Below are 25544 nucleotides of genomic sequence, written 5' to 3'. Positions count from 1 at the left end.
TGGGCGATGTCCTGTACCTTACTGTATTACTTTGACACATCGGGCAGTGCAGTGGGTTTGTTTACACCAACATCTCTCCAGACCCAGGAGTAATAATGCTTTGCACCATGAGGCTGTGAGCACTACTGCATCTCAGGAGATGGGTGGGTGTTCTTCAGCTTTAACCTTATGGGGCTGCCCTGTGTATGCAGTTTGTTACTGAGATGTCTTTGTGGGGTACGTGGCTGTAATGCCATCAGCTCTCTAAGGGGCTCTTTTCCCTCCTACAGATGCAGCGTGCTGGGTCTTAGCAGAGCCGCCCTCACTGGCTAGTATCACGCTTTGGCGGAGCAGACTTCTCTTTGATGTGTAACTAAGGAGACAGACAGTGCAGAGGCAGAGAAAGCTCAGAGGCCCTCCTGAGAGCCTGAGATTCAATCACGGGAGGCCCCAGCTGTTTGATCTGTCCCGGTGCAGAAGTGCTTCATAAATTAGAATTCAATTTGGGGGGACAACCAATACCACTCAACAGTGTGATTTTGAAATGGATGCAGCTGCTGGATTTTATTATTATTATTATTATTATTAATTTCTTGAAATCCATTTCGTCAGGATTAACCATTTGCTCCAAGCATCTGTTTGTGGTACCACGATAGTAAAACACTGTAGAGGGCTTGTGGTTTTTATTGTTTCTCTTCCCCAGATAAAAAGGAATTTGATGCTTTTGTGTCCTATGCAAAATGGAGCTCTTTTGAGAGTGAAACCACTTCAGCTCTGAGTGAGGAACACTTGGCCTTGAATCTGTTTCCTGAAGTTTTGGAAAACAAATATGGATACACCTTGTGCTTGCTTGAAAGAGATGTGGTCCCTGGAGGAGGTATGTCTGGGAAAAAAAGGGCAGTTCCCTGCAACCCTTAGGTTTTTTCCTGTCATTCTTTCTGTTGGGACATATCTTCTGGTTGGTTTCGTGGACCTAGATTATCTTGGGTAACGACACAGAAGAATGTGTTTCAGAGACATGCACCCGCATCTAAAGAATCCATTTCCAGAAGGATGCTAGGGAGGCTGCCCAGAACAAAGACCTCTTTCCTGGATCCTTACTGGGCAGTCATCTCTGTCATCCCAAAGAGGTGGTCCTTCTGATTTCTGGAACTCTACCCTCAACTGGGAGCCACCCAGGAGATGTCCCAGCATCCTGCCTCTCTCACTCATCTCCTGGGACATCTCGAGACCCCTGGTCGGCCAGCCTACCGATGAGCTTTGTTTCTAGAGGATTGGCAATTTGGCCAAACAGAATGCAAGGAGAGAGGGATGAAATTGAGAATCACTAGATACTAGAGTATATTTTCAGAGGCCAATAGAGGGGACATCATAAAAGTGACAGGAAGGCGTGTCTCCCTTCCTCTGTAGAGAACTCCCTGGGTGGATCTGGGAGGTTAAGATAGTCCACTGAGACTCAAGGTTTAACTTTATCCATGGCAAATCACTGAACTCTTTATTTCCAGTCTATGCAGAGGACATTGTGAGCATTATTAAGAAGAGCCGAAGAGGAATATTTATCTTGAGCCCCAACTACATCAACGGATCCAGTGTCTTCGAACTCCAGGCAGCGGTGAATCTTGCCTTAGATGATCAAACGCTAAAACTCATTTTAATTGAGTTCTGTTCCTTCCAAGAGCCAGAGTCTCTACCTCATCTTGTGAAAAAAGCTCTCAGGGTTTTGCCCACAGTCACTTGGAAAGGCTTAAAATCAGTCCGTCCCAATTCCAGGTTCTGGGCCCAAATGCGCTACCACATGCCTGTTAAAAACTCTAGAAGATTCAAGTGGAACCAGCTCAGAATTAACTCGAAGTTTTTTTTATATTTTTCTGCTGGAAAAGACTCCATGAAACAGAAACCACTGGGAGGAGCTCTAGCCTAGGGATCCCCAGGCAGCCGGAAACCCTTTCCTCTCCAGCCCCGGGAGGAGAGGTGTGGCTGGGCAAAAGGCTCACACGGATCAGCTAACGGAAAATTGAGTGTCCTTCTGCCAGCCCCAAGCAAACTTGACAGGCACTGGGAGAGGACCGAGTCTGTGGTTTAAAGCCATTGATGTCCCTGACTGGACAGGGGGAGAGTGATTCATCAGGCAGCCCACGGAAGGCTTTCCAGGACTTCTGAGCCCAATCAGCAGATGCAGCTGCTTCCTCTCTGTGGCTCCGGACTGTCCTAGCTACCGTGTACCCATGGATTCATGTTCATTTGCAATCAAATAAATATTATCTTATTAGATACGAGTGATTTGATCTCTGCCTAAAGCTTTTTCTGAGGAGTAGACAACTTCTGCTCCATTTTCTCCTATCAAGTCTGGAGCGTGGGACGTAAAAACAAAGGCAGGGGACACAGAGAAGGCAGGGGTAGAGTCAGCCTCTGCGGGGAGCTTGTGGGAAATGACCCCTCTGAGCACAGGAACTACAGGTGCTGCTAGATTTGCGATGGAATGACATTCTAAAAAACTCAGGGTGTGTCAACAATGTCGTAAGTCCTGCATGTGTTTAGCGCACTGAATCTACTGAACATCCTAGCTGAGCAGTGCAGCACACTGTCGCACATTGGTTGATTCCCTGGGTGACATGTGACTGGCCCAGGATCTGCCTCACTACTGCTGCCCCACATTTCAAGAGAGGGTCAGACTGCATATCACTGGCCCCCCAAAAGATCCAAATCCAAAATTTAAAGTCTAGCTTCTACAGAACGTGTATCACTTTCACAACTTCAGAAAGTCAAGAAAAATCACATTGACTATGGAGGAAAGAGTCCCTTCCTTTGGGCTGATGCAGTATGTGTCAAGATACAGGCTTGGGGACAGAGTGGTGCTAACTTCAGTTCCTCCTTGTCCTGTTGGCCAGAGACCCATATGTTGAGCTAAAAGTGTGTGACGGTTGCCTGGGCCACTGGAAACAGGGACCAGCTGGGCCAAGATAACTCCCCAGTGAGGAGCCAAGGAATGCACTAACACTTGTGGAGTCCGAGGTCAAGCCGAGCCTGGGATATCAGTGTACACACCAGTTGAAAGGCAGGAGGATGGAGCTGGGACAGAGCCTTGGTGTGAGTTGCTGCTGAGGCCAGCAACCTTCTGTGCCTCATGGTAACAAAGTGATAGCTGGAGGGCCAAGTCCTTGCTCCTGATGGACAAGGCTAATTTCACTCTCACGAGTTTGTTTCCTTTACAAGAGTTCAACCTGCAGTTAAAAGAGTGTTCTGGTCCTATACGGGCATAAAACCTTTTCACGCTGCCTTTCATGATGGAGGGAATGATTCATCGTTGGGGCAATGAAGGAAAGCAGCTCCTAACTGATTCACATGCAGTGCGTCCCATCCACTGGTCTGGTTGCAGTCCAAGTGCAGAGCGGGTAAGTCCTTGTCCTGTGGTCACTTGGTGCCTGTGTGAGACGTTTTTCTGACCTTTCTTTACGGAGGCACCCACATCATAAAAACCTCTGTGGCTTTGGCACCAAGCAACATCCTTGTTGGAAGTTTCAGTGATAAAGTTAAAGAGGAGAGAAAGGGTATAAATTATGCCTGGAGGAAGTCTCTTGTGGGAAGGATCATTGTGGGGTCTCAGCAGGGAGGAACCCACATTGTCATTGGGCTGCTGTGCTTTGGCCGTGGCAGGATCCCTGGTGTTCCTGCCATCTTCCTTTTGACTTAGAATCCTCTTTTGGCTCGTGCATCCAAGTTCATGTTTAAAAAAAAAAAGCAGCTGCTGTGACAAAGTTACCAAAGGTCCAGAGTTCTGTCCTCAGTGTTAGAGAAAGAGCCTCAGACTTGTACAGACACAAAAAGAGAAATACCTAACTCTGATAGTTATCAAATGCACTCCTTCCAGGTTAGTAAGTACACTGAAGATGGAAAAATTAGCATTCAGTACAAAAGGTTATTTATATTTCCTATATGCAAACCAACCAAAACAAAGAAAACAACCAAAACATATTTTCTACACATAAGAGACTATAATCCAACAGCTGGACTCAGTGGAATACAATTAGAAAAGAGTATTATTTTCTCACCGCATCTTCTAAATAAGAGGCCACCGATCTGGTTCCTGTTATCCAAGGATAATTGTCATAGTTCTTTCTTTCACTCTGTAAAAGTGTCCTAGTTTGGAGGATGAGGGCCCCACCTCCAACACAGCTGTGGTCACTCCTTACTGGCTCTGTGATCCCTTAGGTGAATTTCACAGCCTTTCTGGTCTCTGTTGGACGTTAATACTGAGATTTGACATTTATATTGCTTCCAGTTGGTCATTTCAGGCAAGATGGAGTAAATACATGCCACCCTGATTCTCTCCCTTCAGCCATAAAACCTGGGAAAATGCGTAGAAAATCAATGTGAGCATTCCAAAAAGTCAGTAGAAGCAAGCAGACTGAAGAAGACAAGAACTCAGTTTCATGATTTGATTTCTTCCTGTTCTCTCCTGACTGGTCAGGAGAGACTTAAGTCTTAAGACACGTTAAGGAGAGACTTAACGTGTAGTCTAAACTGGAGAGACTTAACGTGTAGTCTAAACCCCCAGGGTTGTTAAGGATGACAGGGTTGTAGAAGACCTCTGGTCCTGGCTGGAGCACTGGTCAGGGTTTCCTGGTCTTTCTTGCTCCTGTTTTTTTTTGTTGTTGTTGTTTGTTTTTTTTTTCTTGTGGTGCTGGGGATCGAACCCAGGGCCTTGTGCTTGCGAGGCGAGCACTCTGCCAACTGAGCTATCTCCCCAGCCCCTTTCTTGCTCCTGTATCACTCCCGCCCCCTGGTCTTTCACTGCCCAGATGTTAGATCATGCTGTGGTCACAGCAGCAGCATCAACACAAGAATAGAAAAACGGGTCCTCAAAGCCTACCTCCCTGAGGAAGGGGGATGGCCCACTTTGGTATAAGGTGCTGTGGTCCCAGGAGTGTGTGGCAAACCTCTACTGAATTTTGTTCTCTCTGTGGGCCATTTGACTGTGGGAAGTGCGTTGTAAATTTGAATAATGAAGCCCCAGCACTCTGGCCAGAGATCTGTAAATAATGGAGACCTAGAAAGTACCGTGGAGGTTGCAGGCAGGAAGTGCAGGACAGTGAACCCAGAAAGCTGTTCATAAACTCCTAGCTCCATAAACACCAAGCTGCGTATAGGTGAATGTGACCCTAAATGGAATACCATCAACCTCGAGAACTGAATTATGGGATTGACTACTTCCTGAGTTTCAGATGAGTCACTGGAAGGTGTGTGTAGATGGGGTGTGTCCAAATAGAACTGAAAAACAATCAAATAGAACTGACACTGAAGTTATAAGGATGCCTAAAGTTTGGGGCCTTCTCCAACTGGATCAGTTGTCTACTAAAATAAAAATGGCCTTCTACAAAGATTAGTGTTGGGAAACATTGAAAGACCATGATATGGTCTGTTGAAAGTAAAAAAGAAAAAAATATTTTCTGATAGTATTTTTAATGTAGGTAGATGTAATATGTAAGTTAGCTACAAAATGAAGGAGGGAAGATGGAAAACTATGTGTTGTTAGGATATCTACATACCACATTCTGACAGAGACAAATTTTCCAAAAAGACATGACAATCTTAAATCTGTATGCACCTAACAACAGTATTCCAAAATACATAAAATAAAAATTAACAGGACTGAAATTCCACAATGATAATTGGGACTCACTTAACATTTTTCTCTCAAATATTGATTAAACTGGTAAAGAGAAATTCAGCAGGGATGTAGAAGCACAGAGCACCACCACTTAGTTGGTGTTTTTCTGGATCAATTGACAATTACACAACTCTCCTCCCAACACCAGCAGAATACACATTCTTTCAATGTACACATAGAACAGATGTCAAGACAGGCCATGTCCTAGACTATAAAACAAACATAACAAGAGTTAGAAACTTGAGGTTAGACAAAGTGTGTCTTCCATTCACACTTTAGACTAGAAATAATTAACAGAAGATGATAGGGAAATCTTAAAACACTTGGAAGTTGAACAACACATTTCTAAATCAATCCACAGATAAAAGAGGAAGTCTCAAGGGAAATCAAATAAAATTCAAATACAGAAAAGTGAAAATGCATTTTATCAAAATTTACCAAATGAGACTAAATGAAGCCATGCTTAGGAATGTATATTATTAAAGGCTTATATTAGAAAAGGAAAATATCTCAAACTGATAACCTGAACTTCCACTATAGAAAGTAAAAAGAAGGAAATGATACAGGTAAGAGTAGAAATCAATGTCATTGAATACCAGAAAACAATAAAGAAAATCAATAGCACCAAAAGCTGTTTGTTTGCTAAAACATTACTGAGGTTTGGACCCAGACCCTCATATACACCAGGCTAGCACTCTATCATTGAGTTACATTCCCAATACCCAAAGCTGTTTTTTTAAAAGATCAGTAAAAATGATAACCATTAGGCAGACTGACCAAGATTTAAGAAAAGAGAAGAAGAAGGAGGAGAAGGAGGAGGAGGAAGGCACAAAGAATCAGTATTAGGAGTCAAAGAAGAAATTCCACTACAGACTCCTCACATGGTAAAAGCATAAAAAAAAAAAAAAAAAACCACTATATATACTGTAAGGACAGAGCTGAACTGAAATCAATAAATTCCCCAAAGATATAATAAAAATTTCCACAAGCTATAAAAACTCAGCTAAGATGGAACAGATAACCTGAATTGGTCATAACTATTAAAGAAATTGAATACCTACTTTAAATTTTCTTGAACAGAAATCTCTAGACCCCAATGGTTACTTCCTAATTATACTATTTGAAGAAAAGAAAACCTCACAATTTTTCTATAAAAATTCTTCCAGAAAACAGAAAAAGAAGGGACATTTTCCAAGTTAATATATGAGACTGAAATTTTAATAATACCAAAACCAAATAGTGAAAGTATAAGAAAAGAGAACTATAATCAATATTCTTCATGAACAGTGACAAAAAATATTCAAGAAGACAATAGCAAATTGAAACTAGCAAAATGTAAATATAATATGCCATAACCAAATCCAGTTTATCCTGGGTATGAAATATTGGTTTAAAATACAAAAATCTTTCAATGCAATCCTCCATATTAAAAGTTTATGAAAGAAAAACCATATGAACATAGAAAGTAATTCCAAAACAGCATTTGACAAAATTTTCCACTTTTAATTATAAAACTATTCACCAAATTAGGCATAGAAGATAAATTTCTCATCATGACAAATTGTTCTAAAAACAGAAAAAAAAAAAACTACAGCTAAAAATCATGCTTAATAGTGAAAGATGATATACTTTATAATAATGAGAACAAGGCAAGACTATTCACTCTCAGAATCATTTACAACTTTGTATTGAAAGTCTTTGTCAGTGTAATAAGACAAGAAAAACTAAATAAAATGCATACGGTTTGGAAGTAAATAAAATTGTCCTCATTCTTGAAGCATGATTTACTATGTAGAAAATCCAAGATTACTCCCCTCAAAATTCCTAAAACTAATGAGTATAGTAAGTTTTCAGAGTAAAAGCTTAAATGTATTTCAATCTCTATAGACAAACAACTAATAACTTGAAAAGTTGAAAAGTATTACCACTTACACTAGATTAAAAAAAGGAAGGGAGCAAGGAAGAAACACTTAGGCATAAATCAACAGAACTTGCAAACATTCTTTATGCTGAAAAACTACAAATTGCTTATGAATTAAAGGATAATTAAATAGATGAAGATGTATAGCCTGTTTGTTGACGTAACAGGCAACATATTCTCAAATCAACAATTCTCCCTAAATCCATCAATGTAGAAACTTTACACAATTCCAAGCCATATCTCAGCAGGATATTTTATAGATATAGGCAAATCTATTCTAAAATTTATGTGGAAATACAAAGGTGCTAGAATTACCAATGCAACTTGGAAAAGAAAATAAAGTTGGAAAACTCACACTACTCAATTTTTTGAATCATTATAAAGTTACAGCAGTCAAGACAAGACAGTATTGGTTAAATAATAAGTCAATGTAAGTAAGTAGAGAGTGCAAAATATATCTCCATAAATATGACCTGTTTGACAAAGTTCAATGGCAATTTAATAAAGGTTAGAATTTTAAGTAAGTAGTGTTGAGTTCTCTGGGCATATACATAGAATAAGAGGGAACCCCGTGCTTTACACATAATGTACTCAGGATAGACCACAAATCTCAATGTAAAATGCTAATCTGTAAAGCTTTTTGAAGAAAACAGGAGACCTGGAATTAGGCAGAGAATTCTTAGATTTGACACCAAAAGCATGATTCATAAAAGAAAAAGAGTGATAAACTGGATTTCAACAAAAGTACCTGTTGTTATGTGGAAAACACTGTTAAAAGAAGGATTAAAATTAAGATTTAAATTGATAAAAAAAAATTGGCAGTAACATCCCTAAAAAGAACTTGTATCCAGATATAAATATCTCTAAATTAGATAATAGTAAACAAACTACTGAATTCAAAAAGAATAGAGAGTTGAATAGACATTTCACTGAAGAGGATAAACCATTCATTAGGAAAATGAAAATTAAAGCCACCATCACAAAAACCTATACCAGGCACGCCTGTCATCACAGCAGCTCGGGAGGGAGCCTGAGGCAGGAAGATCCTGTGCTCAAAGCCAGCCTCGGCAACTTAGCCAGGTCCTAAGCAACTCAGCGAGACCCTGTCTCTACATAAAATATCAAAAGGGCTGGGGATGTGGTTATGGCTCAGTGGTTAAGTGCCCCTGGGTTCAATCCCCAGTACCAAAAAATAAATTTTAAAAAATGCTTCATACCAAATAAAATGGGCAAAGGTAGAGTGGCAGCGGAAAAGAAGAAATCAAACTTACAAAATTAAAATGCAAGTGAAGATGGGAGCAACTGCAACTCTCGCACACTGCTGGTGGAAATTCACAAGGGTGTGACCACCCTACACAACAGCTTAGCAACTCTTCACCTGCTTACTACATGTCCACAAAATCCCAACCCTCAATATTTACCCCAGAGAAATCAAACGTATATGTTCACACGAAACCAATATGCAAATGTTCATGGTGGCTCTATTCATAGCCACCAATACCTGGAAACAACTCAAAGACCTTTAACCAATGTATGTCAGTTTTTATCCAATCAGAAGACAGAATCACACATATTTAATATAAATAAATGCTTGTTGGATATAAGAGATCAATTTTAAAGATGTAAATAGGACTCCATAGCAGATCTTGGGGCTAAGGCAGAACAGAAAGACAGAATTGGAAGGGGTCTCCTCGACAAGGCTGGATTTGGGACGTTGTTAGGCAAGGTCACTTTCCCCACTGAATGGCAAAGAAGCTCTTCTGGCTGCCGGCACCAGAGCTAGTCCGTGGTTGCTGGGACCCTTGAAAGCAAACCGATGGGACAATGGCAAACCCTGGTTGGGGGACGGACATGCAGCATGAATCAGGGCATGGCAGGAAACAAGCCGTGGGAAACAAAGTTTTGGGAGCAGGTGAGCTGCAGTGGACGTGGGCGACACAGGGGCATTTGGAGGGCTGTGTGAGCGTGGAACTTGTGGTACACAGGCTCATGTCAGGAAGATGTGGGGAGGCGGTCACCTGGCCCAAACGAGGACCATAGGTCACTTCCTTTGAGTGCATATCCAAGGCAGAACACCAAAAGAGGAACTCACGCATACGTACTGCAAAGCATGTGCCAGCAAAAACTAGCCGCATAGCTGGAACCAGGAAGACCCTCCTTCAAGACTCTGCCAGATCCTTCTGCTGAAGAGTCTGAGGCTGTGGTCACTGCAATGGATGAATGATACAAAAGTCCGATGCTTTACTCAGAACAGGTACCGAACTGTGAATTTGGAGCTGAGGTAGCAAAGTGATAACTGCTACAGTGTGAATAATAAATAGTACTATGCACAACAATGGACTATTTCTCAGCAATAAAGAAGAATGCATCTCTGAGACATGCAACAGGGGGATGAATCTCAACGCATCATGCTGTGTAAAAAAAATGTTCATCTCAAAAGGTTATATTTTGCAGGATGCAGTGGCGGATGCTTGGAATCCCAGCAGCTCAGGAGGCTGAGGCAGGAGGATCACGGGTTCAAAGCCAGCCTCAGCTAAAGTAAGGTGCTGAGCAACTCAGTGAGACCCTGTCTCTAAATAGAATACAAAATAGGGCTGGGGATGTAGCTTAGTGGTCGAGTGCCCCTGAGTTCAATCCCCAGTACCCCATTCCCCACAAAAAGTGGTTACATTTTTCCATTTATATGGCAAGTTTAGAAAGGTAAAACAGTGATTGAGAACAGATCTGCCATTTAGGGGTGCAAGAGGGTGTGACCCAAGTGAGGATCCAGGAGGGTAAGTAGTCCGATTGTCCTGGTGATGATGTGCTTCTACGCCCACGTTAAAGTCATCCAACTGTGAACCCAAGAAGCTAATTTTATTGAATGTTAATTAAAAACTGAATTTTTACAGTCTCCCTTCCCCCCTGCCGATTAGGACTTCCACCCTTCCTGGCGCACGAATGCAGGCGATCCCTCTTCTGGCTCTGCCTCATCTCTTGCCCCACACAGCGAAGTTCTTTGGGGTGAATTCTTTTGGCATGGCTCTCAGCTGGTTACATGGCTGTATGCTCCCCTGGCTTATGGGGATTCAGATGCCTGCCCTCCCAACACTGCTTCCCTCTCCCTCCTCACTTCCGCCTTGATCTCCCATCATCACTGACATCCTGCAGAGGCTCCGATATTAGTTTGATCTTTGAACCTGGAAGGGAAAATTTCAGATCCTCCAGGATCTTTTTTCTTTTTCATACCAATCCCATGGACGCTGTGGAAATTCTAACTCTTCAGCTCTGCCAACTTTCAGCCAGGGGGTGGCCCATCTTCCAGAGGGGAGACAAGCCTCAGCAATAGGGGATGACCCCCTGGAGCTCTCTCACAGGTAGGAGTGAAGTGTCTGTCATGAGGGCGACGAAGGGTTGTGATTCCTGAACCAGAGCAGCTGCACGTAGCAAGATATTTTCCCATGGGCATTTTGTCAAACACCTCTGTTGGGAAAAAAAAGAGGAGTGGGCATTTGTTACTCTCAGTCCTTAAATTTGTGCTCTGTGTCAAAATTCAGAGTCAACTGGAAAAGTGCCATTTAACATCTGACCACCACCACCCAGGTGATTGTCTGTGTCCTGTGTCCTTTAAAACCAATCATGCACAGGGGAATCTCTGGCCAGAATTTGGAAAGTTAAATATAACCCACAGGCTATTTTTACCTATCTACACATGCTTGCTTCACATCTTGGACTTTTTCTTAATTGGGTTACTGAAGAGGCAGACCTAAGCTATCTGCAGGAAACAGCTGCATTCTTCTTCCACCATTGCCTGCCTTAGGTCCCCCATGGTCTCTTTGGCTTTCTCTGAACAGATTCCATAAGAAGCTATTTATAGATCAAACATCATCTACAACTGGGTGACGCAATTGTACGTTGAGTCTAATCAGAACTAAGGGTCAGGTGTGGTACAGAGAAGGCTGTGTTCATTTAAGTCAATTTGTCTCCAAACACTCAGAACAACCACTTTCCCCAGTCTCCTCTGTATTTGGTTGGGGTCATGTGACAATTTTTTCTAGAAGGTAAGTAGAGATGATATGTGGTTTCTAGGCTGAGGCAGTGAGGAGCAGGTGTGGCTCTTGACCACTCTCCCCATGCCACACCATGAGGAAGCCCTTCCCAACCCACCTGGACTGTAACGTGAGTGAGAAACTCACTGCAGGGTGATTTGTTACGCAGCAGAGTCTGTCCTGACTAATGTAATTGGAAGGACTTTTCTGGTCTCCTCCCGAACACCTCAGAGGGCTCTCCTTCATGTGTTGCCATCTGAAATGTTCGTGCTTTTCAGAGGTAAGGAAATCCACGTTGAAACAGATCTGTTAAGGTGGAGAGAGTTCCGAGTTCCCTCCATGTCTTCTGTCTCCTTTCCCCTGTCTGCCTTCTATTTTTAGCTTTCTCATTCTGGACGACATGCTTGTGACAGAGCAGTTCAGTTAGCAGTTGTTGAACTGAAGTGAGCTCTGGGTCTCTGCATTGTGAACTGCCGCAGAAATAAAGATCCTGATAGAGAATTCACCCACCTGACTCCCGATTTTGCATGGAGTTTTCCAATTTATTATTGACAACTTGTTCTAGCAGGTACTCTTTTTGACACTTTTCCAAATCCTTCACTTTCCGCTTCTGCAAAGCAACCTTTTCTCTTACAGTGAGTAGGGAGGATACAGACATTTCTCAATGGGAATAGGATACACTGGAACCATATCCTTTAGTATATTCCTGAGTAACATAGGATTCAGGGTAAATGTAAGGATGTAGATACCCCATTGCAAGTAGGTTTAATTGGTATGAAAAGATGGCCGGTACCGGTTCCACTTCACCCATCTCCCCCTGACACACACACACACTGAACTCAGTAGAAGAGCCTTGGCCACCCCAGAGCAGCGGATGCAGCATATCTTTGGGGGATTTCTCTGGCTTTTTGGTTTAGTGTGCATCACAGTGAAGCCAGAATTAAGGACAGGTAGTTAGTGTAGAAATAGGGGATTGGGTCAAATCGAGGAAATGAAGCCAGGAAGTCAACTGCCTCTGGAAGTTGGAGACTGCCCCTGGGAGAATGGAATGTCAAAGATCTCTGGAGCCCACTGATCACCAAATTTACCTGCCTTTATCAAGGACTGCAAGCATGGAGCTGCTAATTAATGCCCCCTGGGCCCTTACCAGCCTGAATCACTTTGGCCCTCCCCCTGCCCATGGCTTCTCACTTTGTGCAAAACCAGGCCTAGTCAGGTAGACAGGAGGGAGAGCTGAAGGGGGAGAGAACTGGAGAACAAAAGAGGCTTTAACCTATAAAAGATGTAGGGTGCGCTCACTTCTGGGGACTTTAGAACATCTGCCATGGCCCCCTTCTTCATGCCGGGAGAAGTCTGTATTATTACCTTTAAATAAAACCTGCTTAATATGCTTGCCTTGGCGTATTTCTCTAGTGTTCAATCTTCAACATTAGAAGGAGCAGAACTCGTCACTATTAAATGGCGGTATCAACAGCATCTGGTCATTTTCTTCAAGCAATGAAGATCTGTTGGAGTTGAAAAATTAGCTGCATTCTTGATTCCCTACTAGTCTTGACCCTCAGGGTTTATGTCACTGTTCCACATGAAGTTGCTGTGATAATCTATGACTTCTATTTAAGGGACGTATACAACCTACGTACTCTTGGTTCTGAAATAAATTCAACACTGTAGGCCACTTGCCCAAATGGGAGGAGACAGAGCCAGCCTCTGGACCTCTGAATTTTACCTCTGTCTACTTCCTGTGGCCTAGAAACCCCTTCTCCCAACTTTTTTTTATGATAGAAAAAAATATACTGATTCTGAATAAAAGCCCTCTTAAAGGAGTGGTTATGATAATGACTTCGGACCCAAAGCCAACTGTACTAATTAATTACTGTACAATAAGCCACAACCCCATCTGACTGACTTATCAACATGCAACCTTCCTATAAGAGGCTTTCTTTTAACACTTCAGCATCTGAAAGACACCCCATGGAGAGCTCCTGCCTGTGGTTGACAAAAGCCTATTATCTTTCTACTTCCAACTTCACAAATTTCTGGAACCTCACATACTCAGAATTTCCAAGTCCTCTGTTGGCCAAATGTCCTTTAGCAAATTGCTTTGTCTGCTTGGGAGCCTGCTTTCCTGGATCTGCCCCAAAGATTAAGAAACCAACCTTTCCAGGAGAAGGAAGAGCTATTTCCCTGGCTATGGAATTCAGGACGGTTGGCAGTGAGGTTTCCAGGTGCAGAGTAGCATTTCTAGTCACATGGAAGAGGCAGCCATTTTTACCTGACCCATAACCTTTTTAAAGAATTGTGGGAAATTATATGTGGAGGAAGGGGCACCAGGTCGCTCTTTCTGAGACATCCTGGCAGATTGGCCAGCCACAGCCAAGCTTGCTGGCTCTGTATCAAGGACTGCCAAGCCAGTGAGCTTTGAGGCAGTTTCTTGCTCTATCACAAAGCATTCTGGGATCAGTGGTCTCTTTCAGTTGACCTTTGGAGAATTTTTCCATTGATCATAAAAACTCCTCTCTTTGCTAAAGGCTGTGAGTCATGAATGTTTTATCATTAAGGGACCCAAAACTCTTGTCTTGCAACAAAGCTACAGATTGTTGAAGTCACAAGCTACCTGTGGATATTGACACTTCTGTATCTTCGTATTTTACACAAGAACATTCAGGTTCTGCCAATTAAGACTAAAGAGAGAACAAATTCTTCTGGCAACATCTAGCTTTCATTACAAGAAGTCAGGATCTAGGTAAAGAAAGAACAACTTGTGAAAGCTTTCCTCTGTGGACTGAATTCTGTCACTAAAGTTCATATGTTGAGCTTCTAATGTGGCTATATTTAGAAACAGGCTCTTTGTGTGTGTGTGTGTGTGTGTGTGTGTGTGTGTATCAGGGATTGAACTCAGGGGTGCTCAATCACTGAGCCACATCCCCAGGCCTATTTTGTATTTTATTAAGAGACAGGGTCTCATTGAGTTACTTAGCACTTGCTTTTGCTGAGGCTGGCTTTGCACTTGAGATCCTCCTGCTTCAGCCTCCTGAGTTAAGGCTGTCATGGGACCTTGATCCAATAGATTTAGTGTCTTTATAAGAAAGGACACCAGAGAATTCATTAACCCTCTCTCTCTCTCTCTCTCTCTCTCTCTCTCTCTCTCTCTCACACACACACACACACACACACACACACAAACACAAACACGAAAAAAAAAAACCTTTACCAGAAACCTAATTGTCTGGCACCTTCAACTTCAAGCCTCCAGAACCATGAGAAAATAAATTTCTGCTCTTCAGGCCAGCTCGACCGTGGTAAGATGTTATGGCAGCCTAGGGTGACTAATACCAAAGCACTTGGTGTTGGGGCTGATGTGAAGTGGGTAGGGAACTCCCAAAGGAGTTAGACTGAGATTTTCCTAGACTGAGTCCCAGCAAGTGGAAGATGGCAGTCATTCCCTGGCATGTAAGTAGTTCTTGCAAAACAAATTGTGGGGCGGGGGGAATCATCTGTTTTTTTCCCACACCCATCTATGTCCTTGAAGCCTGAGTAGAAAAGACCCTAAATCTCCTCCGACCCACTGCTATGGTTTGATTGTTTGTCCCCCAACTTCATGTTGAAATTTATTACCATTGTGGCAGCACAGGGAGGTAGGACCTGTAAGAAGGGCTCATGCGCTGCCCTCAGGAATGGATCCAGGCCACCATGGCAGGAGGGACTCATTGTGGCAGGGGCGGGTTGTCTCCTTTTGTTTCTTCCTCTCTCTGTCCTTCAGCTCTTCCTCCGTGTGATGTGGTGCCTCTGCTATCATGCAGCCAGGGGGTCCTTGCCAGACGTTGGCACCTTGATCTTGGAGGTCCCATCTTCCCTGTGAGCCAATAAATTTCAGTTTATTCTAAGTGACCCAGTCTGTGGCACTCTATTATAGCAACAAAAAGGCACTAAGGTGCCTGCAATATCTCCCTGCCTCTCAGGATCTGGCGTCTAGCAGTTGCGTTTATCTGCCTGGATATCTACTGGCAACCCTTCTGGGATAACAGAAGCAGCACCCAGGCCAGCCCACATGGTCCACCCATGCGAAAGAGAAATTGTGATCCTCAGTATCCAAGGCCATGGTCACCCTAAGGAAAAAGGAATTTTGCTAAGGAAAGAAAGAAAAGGAGGGATCATTTTAGAAGGAAGAGAAGGAGACTAGACCTACTACGAGGGATGGTGGTGATGGGTGGGATGGGAGGAGGAGGGTGGGAGCGGTCAGTCCCTGGGAAGGAGGGGGAAGAGTGGAGGGAGAGTTGCTAGCTCAGCCACTTCAGTCTGGGCTCAGCTAGCCTTATGACTTGTTTTCTAAACAGTGGAAACAGGTGATAATGTGGGCAAGTTGTGGGCAAAGGATACAGTTTGGTTTTAATGACCTGCTCTTTTACTTCAATTCCCTATCCCTTTAGGATACACTAGGGACCAGTAACGTATTAGGCAGTATGGTTGAAACTAAGGGATATAAAACATCTACCTATATGGAGTTTATAATCCCTGAAATAAAAAGAATCTAACACTTGGTATCTATTACGTACTAAGCATTCTCCCTTCTGTTATATGTTATGTCCCTTAATCTTCAGACTGTCTTCAAGAGCATCATCATCATCATCATCATCATCATCATTGTGGGAGACAGCATAACCAAAGTTTGAAGAGATCACGGAGCCTCAAGGGTCTTCTTTCAAGATTCTAATTCCCTTGGGGAAACTATCACCTTAGAACTGCAGGAACGTGACTTTAACTCTGGTGTGGAGATCTGATTCACTGCAAAGTTCACATTCAGGACCCCCCACCCCCATGGCCACCGCACCATGACTCCTGTCTGCTCCTCTGTGAATTGGGGGAGCCCCTGGAGTTGATTATGCCATTCATCAGGCTTGTCTGTTTGTCTCTGAGCGGTGGACTTTTGACTTTGTGGGGGCAGGGACAGAGCTCAGCTTTTCTGTCCTGAAAGCAGGGTCAAAGCTGTTGACTTGTCTCCAGGCCTGGGACGCAGGCTTTCAATTTTGGAGTATGATATACCAGGACTCGGTCCAAGGTCATTCCGCTTAATTGCTAGCTGTGGGCTTGGAAAGCAAATCATCGTTCTGGACAGCGTTGACCTATTCTCTATTGCTGCTCTTTTTCCTTCTTCCTCCTAAAAAAAGAATGGAAATTTGAGCCCTGAAAAAGGAAAAGAGCCCAGACGCAAGACACAGATACTTCAGACCCAGAAGTGCTGCACAAGCAAGTTTTGGGTAAAGTCAAAAGTGGCGCACACGACCGAAAGGTGGAGAAGGGTGTCGATCCTTCTGTCCAAAGCTGTTCTAGGAGAGAGGCGACTTCCCAACTCACCAGGTGTGGGCCCAGAAAGTGGTGTCAGCTTCGCTTTTGTTTCTTTTGGAGTTTCTCCAAAACAAAAGTTGTCTTTGGGAGACAGAGAGAGAGAAGTCCCCCAAAGTTCTGCTTCCCGCCCTACCCAGCAGAAGCCCTGGAGGATGGGAAGGACAGAGCCCTGAGGAGAGACAGGCTATGGTGACCTACATCCTAAGGGATCTGCTGGAGAGAAGTCAGGCATTCCTTTCTCAAGCCAGGACTCCAGGTGTGGATGGGTTTCCAAGCGCGGGTGACAAGGACCACAAGGACTTTTGGGTCAGGCACCAAAATGGGGTCAGAGCAGGGCAGGTTTCCACTGTCAATACAACTGTCTGAATACTCAGATCAAAAGCTTCAGGTAGGGGCTGGGGAGATAGCTCAGTTGGTAGAGTGCTTGCCTTGTAAGCACAAGGCCCTGGGTTCGATCCCCAGCACCAAAAAAAAAAAAAAAAAAAAAAGCTTCAGGTATTTGCAAAGCCCTAAAGTTCCACGAAATTCCTTTAATTCTCTGACTTGCAAGCAAAAAGATGTTCTTATGCTTTTTCACCTTTCAGCTTCAAATCTCTCTTCGTATATGGCTAGGTATAGACCTGCAGGTGTCCAACACATTATCATGTCGTGGTGGCTCTGTGAATGGATCTTTTTCAGGAATTTAGGTTAATCATTTAGATTGTATTATCATTGACACATATCAAAATGAATTTGTTTTCTATTAAAATATGAAGCTCCTGTTTATCAAGTGCCCTGACCCTCTCTAAATGGTTCTATAAAAATCTGCACAACACAAAAAGTGTTCTTTAAACATCCCATTCTCTTTCTGGAGACATCTTTTCCTTCCTGGTGTCCCCAGGATACATGACAGCAAATTCTCCACTTTGTTGAGTGAAGGAGGCTCCTCTTATCCAGCCTCGCCCCTCTGCGCTGCCTGTTTAAAAGCAATTCTTACTGAGTGTTTCCTAAGTTCTAAGCATCCTATAAAAATTAACTAATTTAATCTTTATTTTTCTGCAAACAGATATCAGGTTTCCCAGCACCATGTGTTGAAAAGGCTACTTTTTATGTATTGAATTTTCTTTGAACTTTTGTTGGAAATCAATTGACCATAAACATAAAGGTTTATTTCTGGACTCTTAATCTGTCCATTGGTCTACACTCTTATGCTAGTACCACACTGTTTTGTTTACTGGAACTTTGTAGCAGGGTTTGAAATTGAGAAGTATAAATCTTCCAATTTTATTTTTCTTTTCTTCAAGATTTTTTTGGTTATTATGGACATATTCCTTATGAATTTCAGGACCAACTTGTCATATTATAAAAGAAAGCACATCTAGAATTTTGGTAGTGATCATGCTGGACCTGTAGATCATTTTTGAGAGTACTGCCAATATAATGATATTAAGTTTTCTGATCTATGAACAGGGATTTGTTTTTATTACTTAGTTCCTTACTTTCAGCCATATTTTGTTTTTCAGAATACAAAGTTGACATTTCTCTTGTTAAATTTATTCCTAAGAATTTTATCTTTTGATGCTGTCATAAATGGCATTGTTTCCTGAATTTCATTTGCTTTGTTACTTTAAAATATAATTTGTTTTTATAAATTTATCTCATACCCTGCAAGCTTGCCATACTCATTTATTAGAGCTAATGGATTTTTAGTCAATCATTTAGGATTTTCTATATAAAAGATATATTGTCTGTAAATAGAAATTATTTTGCTTTCTCCATTCCAACTTGAATGCCTTTTATTTATCTAGTTGCCTTAGATAGGACCTCCAGTAGAACAGTAAACAGAGGTGATGAAGAGTGGACATCCTTGTCTTATTCCTCATTTTAAGCAAAACATATTTTGTCTCATACCACTAAGTATGCTTTGATGTTATCATGTGGAGGAAGTTTCTTTCTATTCCTAGTCTCAGTTTACTGAAGAGGTTTTGTCCTTTAATCTGTGGATATATTCAAGGACTTTGGGGTATTAATCCAACCTTGCCTTCCTGGGACAAGTCTCACTTGGTCATTTATAGGTATGTAAATGCTTTCTCTTCTTGGATTTGTTACAGAGCTGGGGCCTTCCACGAGACTGAGGCAGTGCAAAGACCCCCTTCAAACTCTGATTCTTGTGATCAAGTCAGGAAGATTTCAGACATGTCGCTCCAAGTAACAGGCATGAGTTTTACTGAAGGGATAGAAAAAGTGAAAGGGGACATTCTCAAAGGAGAGAATGGGTACTCTTAGAGAGGAGAGGGAGAGTGTACATCTCCTACACTTCAGTTTTATTGGGGATCCCAGAGAAGTTTCAGAGTCCCAGCCAGTTCTACCTCTTGACTTTTGACTGATAGGGTGACATCAGACTTTCAAGTCACCACTGCCGTGACAACTGTGTCACCTTGGCCCATGCTGACCCATTCTAACTGGATTCTTAAGCATACATTCTTACAGATCTTATTGTTAGGAGGAATGATCCTTATCTTCTGGAAGCTGGTCTGTGAAAAGGGTCACAAAAGTCTCTCCTTTCAAAGTAACTTGGGTTCCTCTTTGCCATGTTATTTCCTGCCTGCATTTTCTTGCAGATAACAGGTAGCTTGCTGAGGAATGTGGCATATCCTGACCACTTAGGCTAGGCAGAGCTGCAGGTAAATTGCTTTGTGACAAAGAAAGCATGTAGGGGTCAGGACAGTGGCCCATGTTATAGAATTATTCTCTTAACCTTGTGTTCCCTCCATTCACACCTGTCTGTCCCCTAACAGATCCACCCTTTCCTTTTCTAAAATATTCTTCCGCAACATTTGCTATTCCAAAGATGATTTCGTTGGTTATTTGTAAGTTACTCCAGCTCTTTCCACAATGTTTGCATGGTATCTTTTCCTGTTCTTTTACTTTTAATCTTGCGTATTTGAATCTAAAAGTGCACCATCTGTAGGCAGAGTGTAGTCTCATTTTCATTGTTTTTAAAACCTGGATATTTGGGATAAGCTCTGAGCAATTCTTGATACTGACTCCCTCCCTCTTCCCCAACTCCAGAGCTTGCTATTTGCTTGTTTATTTGGTTAGTGACTTGGCTGCCCTACTTCAGTATAGTTTATGCCCTCCCTCTACAGCCTTGATATTACCAGTGCAAACTGGATTTCTTGTAATCTCCTCCCTCCTCTCCCCTTACCCAGGTGACAGGTTTTAGCAGGCTTTTCTTTGATTTTTCTTTTTTTTTTTTCCACTGATCACCCTGCTCAGCTTCCAACTGGTCTTTTATCTCTGCTAAGCGTAACCTCCTGTTTGCAACAATGCCTGGGACTATACATTCCTCCATACTCTGACCATTTGAAGTCAGTTCCTTTCTTTTCCCAGCTTTGAGGCTTGCTCTGACCTCAGGAGGGTTCTTCTTAAAGTTCTCATTGATCTATCCTTTCTCCTGCTACCACGGAGCTTCTAGCTTTTGCTACTTGCTCACAACCCAAATCTCCATGGCTGTTGACGGTGACCTTAGGCTCAAACTTCCCTACACTAAGTCTCAAATAAGACTTGTCTCCTTAGAGACAGCTGTAGAGCTCTCCCTTCTTGCCTTTCCTCTTTTGTAGACCCTGTCTCAGCACTCTGAGTGAGAACAGTGGCAGTCCCCTGCCCTTCTTGGAGGGAGGCCCTTCTCTCTGAGTGGGATGCTGGACAGGAGTAGAAGCCCCTAGCCTTCTTGACTTGCTCTTCCTGGTGGGAAAAGTCAGTTTCCTGAGCAAGCTGGTCAGAATAATCAGGGCTCCATATTCCTGGCCCTCTGCACCTGGGGTTAAAGTTCAATCGTATGGTAGGGCTATCAGGAAGAAGGGGTCTCTTAGTCACACCGGACTGCAGTAGATCTTGAGTGACACCTTGCTGGGGCAGAGAGGGGCAGCTTTGCGTAACATGTGCTGACAGCCTGACTCTTCTGGGCAGAACCTGTAACCCCATCCTGGGGATTCCAGGGAGTCCGCAGCTCCTGGTTACATGCACCCAGAGAAGAGCTTTCTTCACACTGAACTGCGGGTCGGGGAGAGAACGTGCCATGCCACCCGGCTCTGCAGGTCTCACAGACACTGTTGTGGGTCCCGAGGACAACTTGCAGAGACTGTAATGGTCGCTTTTATGTTTAATGGTTCTCACCCATGATGGTGTTTTCCGTGGGGGAGAGTCTGAGTCCTGTGGCTGCCACCCCAATAGTGCGTCTCCTTGGCTTCTTTTCTCTCCAGTTGGTTCCGCCTTTGGTTCCCCCACTCCTGGAGGCTTGGTCTCACCCTCTGTGCACTAAATTGTGAAAGCATTTCAGAAAGCATGTTCGGACACCTGTGTGTGTCCTGCATGGAGGGAAGGGATGCCAAGGACTAACAAGGTGGGCGGCTCAATCTTCACCTGGAGTCCCACAGGGTCAGCTGGTGTGAATCAAGTTGTTCCCCGGCAACCCTCCCTAACTGGCCTCCCTGGTCTAACAGCGACTGAGCTATCAGCCGTCGGTTAATTGTAAGTTAAAACACTTCATCATATATTCGTGAAGATTCGGAATTGTAGAGCAGGAAAGGGACCCTGGGATGGACAGCATCTTCATCTTTCTAGATGAGGAAACTGAGACTCAAATGAGCGAATCAGATAATTCATGCCTGAGAATGGAGGTCTTCTCACTGGTTTGGGTCTTTCCACAGAGCACTATGGGAAATTCCCATCCCCTTCATTTATTTTAAGAAGGACACTAAAAAATGCAAATAAAACACCAGAGCCAGCATGGTGACACACATCTGTAATGCTAGTGACTGGGGAGGCTGAGGCAAGAGGATCACAAGTTCAAAGCCAGCCTCAGCAACTTAGCAGGGCGGTAAGCAACTTAGGGAGGCCCTGTCTCAAACTGAAAAAGGAAATAAAAAGGGTTGGGGCTGTGGTTCAGTGCTTAAGCCCCTCTGGGTTCAATCCCCAGTACCAAAAAATATCTATTATAAATAAACTTTCTATTATGGAGCTTCTGAGTAAAAACAGTTGACTCATGATGGTGTCCTTCTTGTAACCTACCTGATGTTAATTTTAGTGATGTAGAGTCCAACTGTGAGGGAAAGAGAAAATACCCACTTGTGATCTCTTCATCCTGCTGTCTTATTATGAATTTGGTGTTGGAACTGCAACCCCTCCTTCCTCAGTTTCTAGTGATCTTTGCTGAACATGAAATGTGATTTAAAATAGTGAAAACTGGCATTTATTAAGTGCCAGCTATATACCAAATACTTCACTTGCTCCATCTCATTTAGTGCTTCTAGCTGCTTGGTGAGATGAGCAGCATTATCCCTTTTCTTTTCAAATGCAGTAACCGGGCCAAGTTTGCTTGGTTAAATGTAGAAAAACTAGAAATAGATTAATCAGATTCCCCTCCGAATTAATTCTTTCATAAACACTCTTGTGATGCGACTTTTCAACTAATGAACCACAATAACAAAATTCCTTAAAACAGGAAATTTGCAGGCACTTGTAGAAGTTGTCATTTGGTTTCTTGTTCTCTGAGAAACTCTCTGTAGAGTCTCGTGGAGTTGGAGTTCACTCCTGCAAATTACTCATCACAAAATCTAGTAGTACACTATGCCAACATCTCCCTGGCCATGGCCACCACCTCCTCCTCTTCCTTGCTCATTTACAGAGACCGTAAGACACAGTTTTCCAGAACATTTCTGGTTTACACCCATGGTTCAGTTTTTCTTCATTCTCAGAAGTGCCTTGGTTTGAATGAAGTTCATTTCCTGGTCACCTTGTTCATCCCTGAACTTGCCAAGGGTGTCTCATTGCGGGTGCCCACTAGATGGCAGCAGTGTAACCTGTGGAGCGCCCTGAGAGCAAGCATTTCATTACAAAAGTCAAATCAGAGCAAATAATTAAGTGTGTTTCAAGAGCTACCTGCCTGACCACTCAGAACAAGTGAGAGAGTAGCAAGGGGAGGAGGGCAGGAACAGGTGCAGGACAGGTAGCTCCGTCCTGGGATGCCACAGAGCGGCAAGGACTCCCTTCCTCATTCGAAGGACTTGGATGACACATGGAATGAGCCCTGTAGTGTCCCTTCCGATTTTGACTCTCCAGATGAAACTTGCATGCAGTGAAGTGAGGATACAACAGCTCTGAATGAGGAGATTTTCCCCTTCACATGTCATGATCCGATGAAGGTTCTGCAGGTAGCTCCTTGGGCTTAACAAGTTCTTGGAATGACTGCATTTGAGTCTGAAGCCGAATTGCCTGAACACAAGCAATTTAAAAAACAGTCGAAATCTTCTACACACAGCCTCAACAACATACTCGGACTCTCTGGGACTGACCCACGGGCTGCGTGTCTGTTACCTTGAGCCAGGTGGATGTAACTGTTCTCTAGAAGCCCTTCCCACGGCACGCATCTGCACCCAGGGTGTGTAGCAGAAACCCACAGAATGGGTCTCAAGGTGTTTGTGCCTTTTAGTCCTTGGAACCGGTTGCTATTTCTAGTGGCCCTTGTAGGTTCTGAAGCATCTTCTTCTTTGAATGAATCTGGAAATTCCCCTGCCCAGCATGCACCTAAGTCTTGGTTTGCTGCTTCCAGCTCAATGCCAGATGAAAGGATATCTGTTTTTGAACTGGATTATGATTATGTGCAAATTCCTTATGAGGTTACCCTCTGGATACTGCTAGCATCTCTTGCAAAAATAGGTAAGTCCTTAAACTCCTGGTTTTGGAAGTTGTTTCTCAAATAACATTATGTGAAAATGCCTTATAGATGGTGGACTACATGGATTTCAAATGGTAACTATGATTAAATGAAAATTCTCTTCCCATAATTCAAGGCCATGTCACGACTTTTTTTTTTTTTTTTTAAACAAAGCTGTTTAATGCTTCAGGATTTTTGCTTTGAAATTTAAGAGACTACTTTGGGATCCTGGGCTGCTTTGGTTTCTTCTCATTTCAGGGTGACACTGCTATGACATTGTCTTGTACAAGTTTCAATATGCTTTATAAAATATAAAGTACAAAGCATTAAGACCCTGGAGTGAAGCAGGTTGGAAATTTCAGGAAACCACGCAATGTCTCTTCTGTGAAATATTCTTCCTTCATTCTCAACCACATCACTGTGGAATTCATTAGTGGCTTCCATTGTTTATTCTTTACAAGTGGCATGTGTTCCTTGAAACTTGACAGAAAGCAAGGAGCAAGACAATCACGGGCAACTCTTGTGTCCCTCAGAGATGGGATATAGGGCCTTATGAGATGATATCTGTTGGTAAAATATTGGTTTACATCTAAGTCAAATGGAGTCAATGGTCTCCTTTGTGAAATAATGTGAATTTTTAAAGTGACAGGATTAAATGCCCACCAAGATTGTGTGTGTGTGTGTGTGTGTGTGTGTGTGTGCTGAAAACCAAGTGGTGCTTACACTCTGTGACTATTTAATCCCTAATTGCACTTCCCCATCTCCCTAAAACCTTAGCTTATTCCAAAGTGGAAAATCAATATGACCATCTCAACTCCTAAGCATAATCTCTCCTTTGTCTCAGCTCTAAACTTTATATTATTTGAGAAGGTAGATTGTCTGATTGAGGTAGAATCTCTGGAATATTTTGCTGCATATATATATATATACACACACACATTTGTCTCTAAAATGGACTTGAAACGTGGGTCCAGCCACACACATGGTCTGCAGTGAATTTTGGTGGACTTCTGTCTATCCATCTAGCTCCCTCCTTCTGGCTTGGGGACACAGCTGTACCCATTAGGAGCTTCTTGATAACCAATACTCGTTTTGAACTAGTAGAGTGTGAAGATCGGATGGGAATGGCTAGTTTGAAGAGCTCCCTTGCAATTCATTAAGTGATTAAGTTGCACAAAGGATCTCAGGTTATTTTAGAGACGTGAGGTAAAAATGGCTTTCCAAATGGATAATGTCCTCAGTTCAGAGCAAAGAGTCTAACACCTTTAAGAAAACCACATTTACAATGAAAATGTTCAGGGTGGTCGTGATACTTGAGTGTTCCCTCCAGCAACAGGCTGGAGATTCTTGGTCTCCACGGCCCCTCCCCCACTCCAGTCTCCTCCCCTCAGTCATGGTTGACCTTGGTCTGGGAATCAGGAGACTAGCTCTGTCACTGACTAGTTGGTCACTTTGTCAGAAGATAACTTAGTGCAGAAAGGGTTTGTTTTGGTTTGGTTTCAGGTTAACATAAAGCATAGCTTGTCCTTTCAAGGTGTGGCTCAGACCCACTATGGCTAAAATCAAAGAGAACTCTGACACGATTGTCTCTGGAACAGTTGATTCAAATGTACTTGACTTTCATGTTAACATAGTGTGGAAGGAGAAAATTGCTTAAGTAGGTTGTCAGTTGGCACATGCTATTTCAAGTTTGATTTCATGTTTACTAGTCTTCAAGAATCTAAATAATTTCTGTGTTCCACATGGATATGGGGGTGAGAAGAAAAGGCATGTTTATCGAATGCTTACCATGCGCCACGTTCTGGGTTGGAAGTTTTACATTTGATGCTTCACTTACCAGAGGCAAAATAATAGCAATGGTAGTAATAAGAATGACAATTTAGAAAACATTTAAGGAATGCTTGTGAG

General features: G+C 42.9%; 2 protein-coding genes across 2 annotated transcripts in view; both read left to right on the top strand.

The window, feature by feature from the left end:
• Window positions 1-17439, top strand: part of Il18rap (interleukin 18 receptor accessory protein) — a 54736-nt gene extending 37297 nt beyond the window's left edge. Inside the window, 4 exon segments of the mRNA XM_047523435.1 lie at window positions 683-856; window positions 1485-1849; window positions 1852-3371; window positions 16195-17439. Of these exon segments, the coding sequence (XP_047379391.1) occupies window positions 683-856; window positions 1485-1849; window positions 1852-1986 (674 nt within the window). The 3' untranslated portion in view covers window positions 1987-3371; window positions 16195-17439.
• Window positions 17440-23017: 5578 nt separating this feature from the next.
• Slc9a4 (solute carrier family 9 member A4) overlaps window positions 23018-25544 on the top strand; it is a 56379-nt gene continuing 53852 nt past the window's right edge. Inside the window, exon 1 of the mRNA XM_047523314.1 lies at window positions 23018-23638. Within this exon, the coding sequence (XP_047379270.1) occupies window positions 23383-23638 (256 nt within the window). The 5' untranslated portion in view covers window positions 23018-23382. The remainder of the gene's footprint in view (window positions 23639-25544) is intronic.

The sequence above is a fragment of the Sciurus carolinensis genome, chromosome 13 (assembly GCF_902686445.1).
Source record: "Sciurus carolinensis chromosome 13, mSciCar1.2, whole genome shotgun sequence".
Lineage (NCBI taxonomy): Eukaryota > Metazoa > Chordata > Mammalia > Rodentia > Sciuridae > Sciurus > Sciurus carolinensis.
This window is presented reverse-complemented; position numbering and strand designations above follow the sequence as displayed.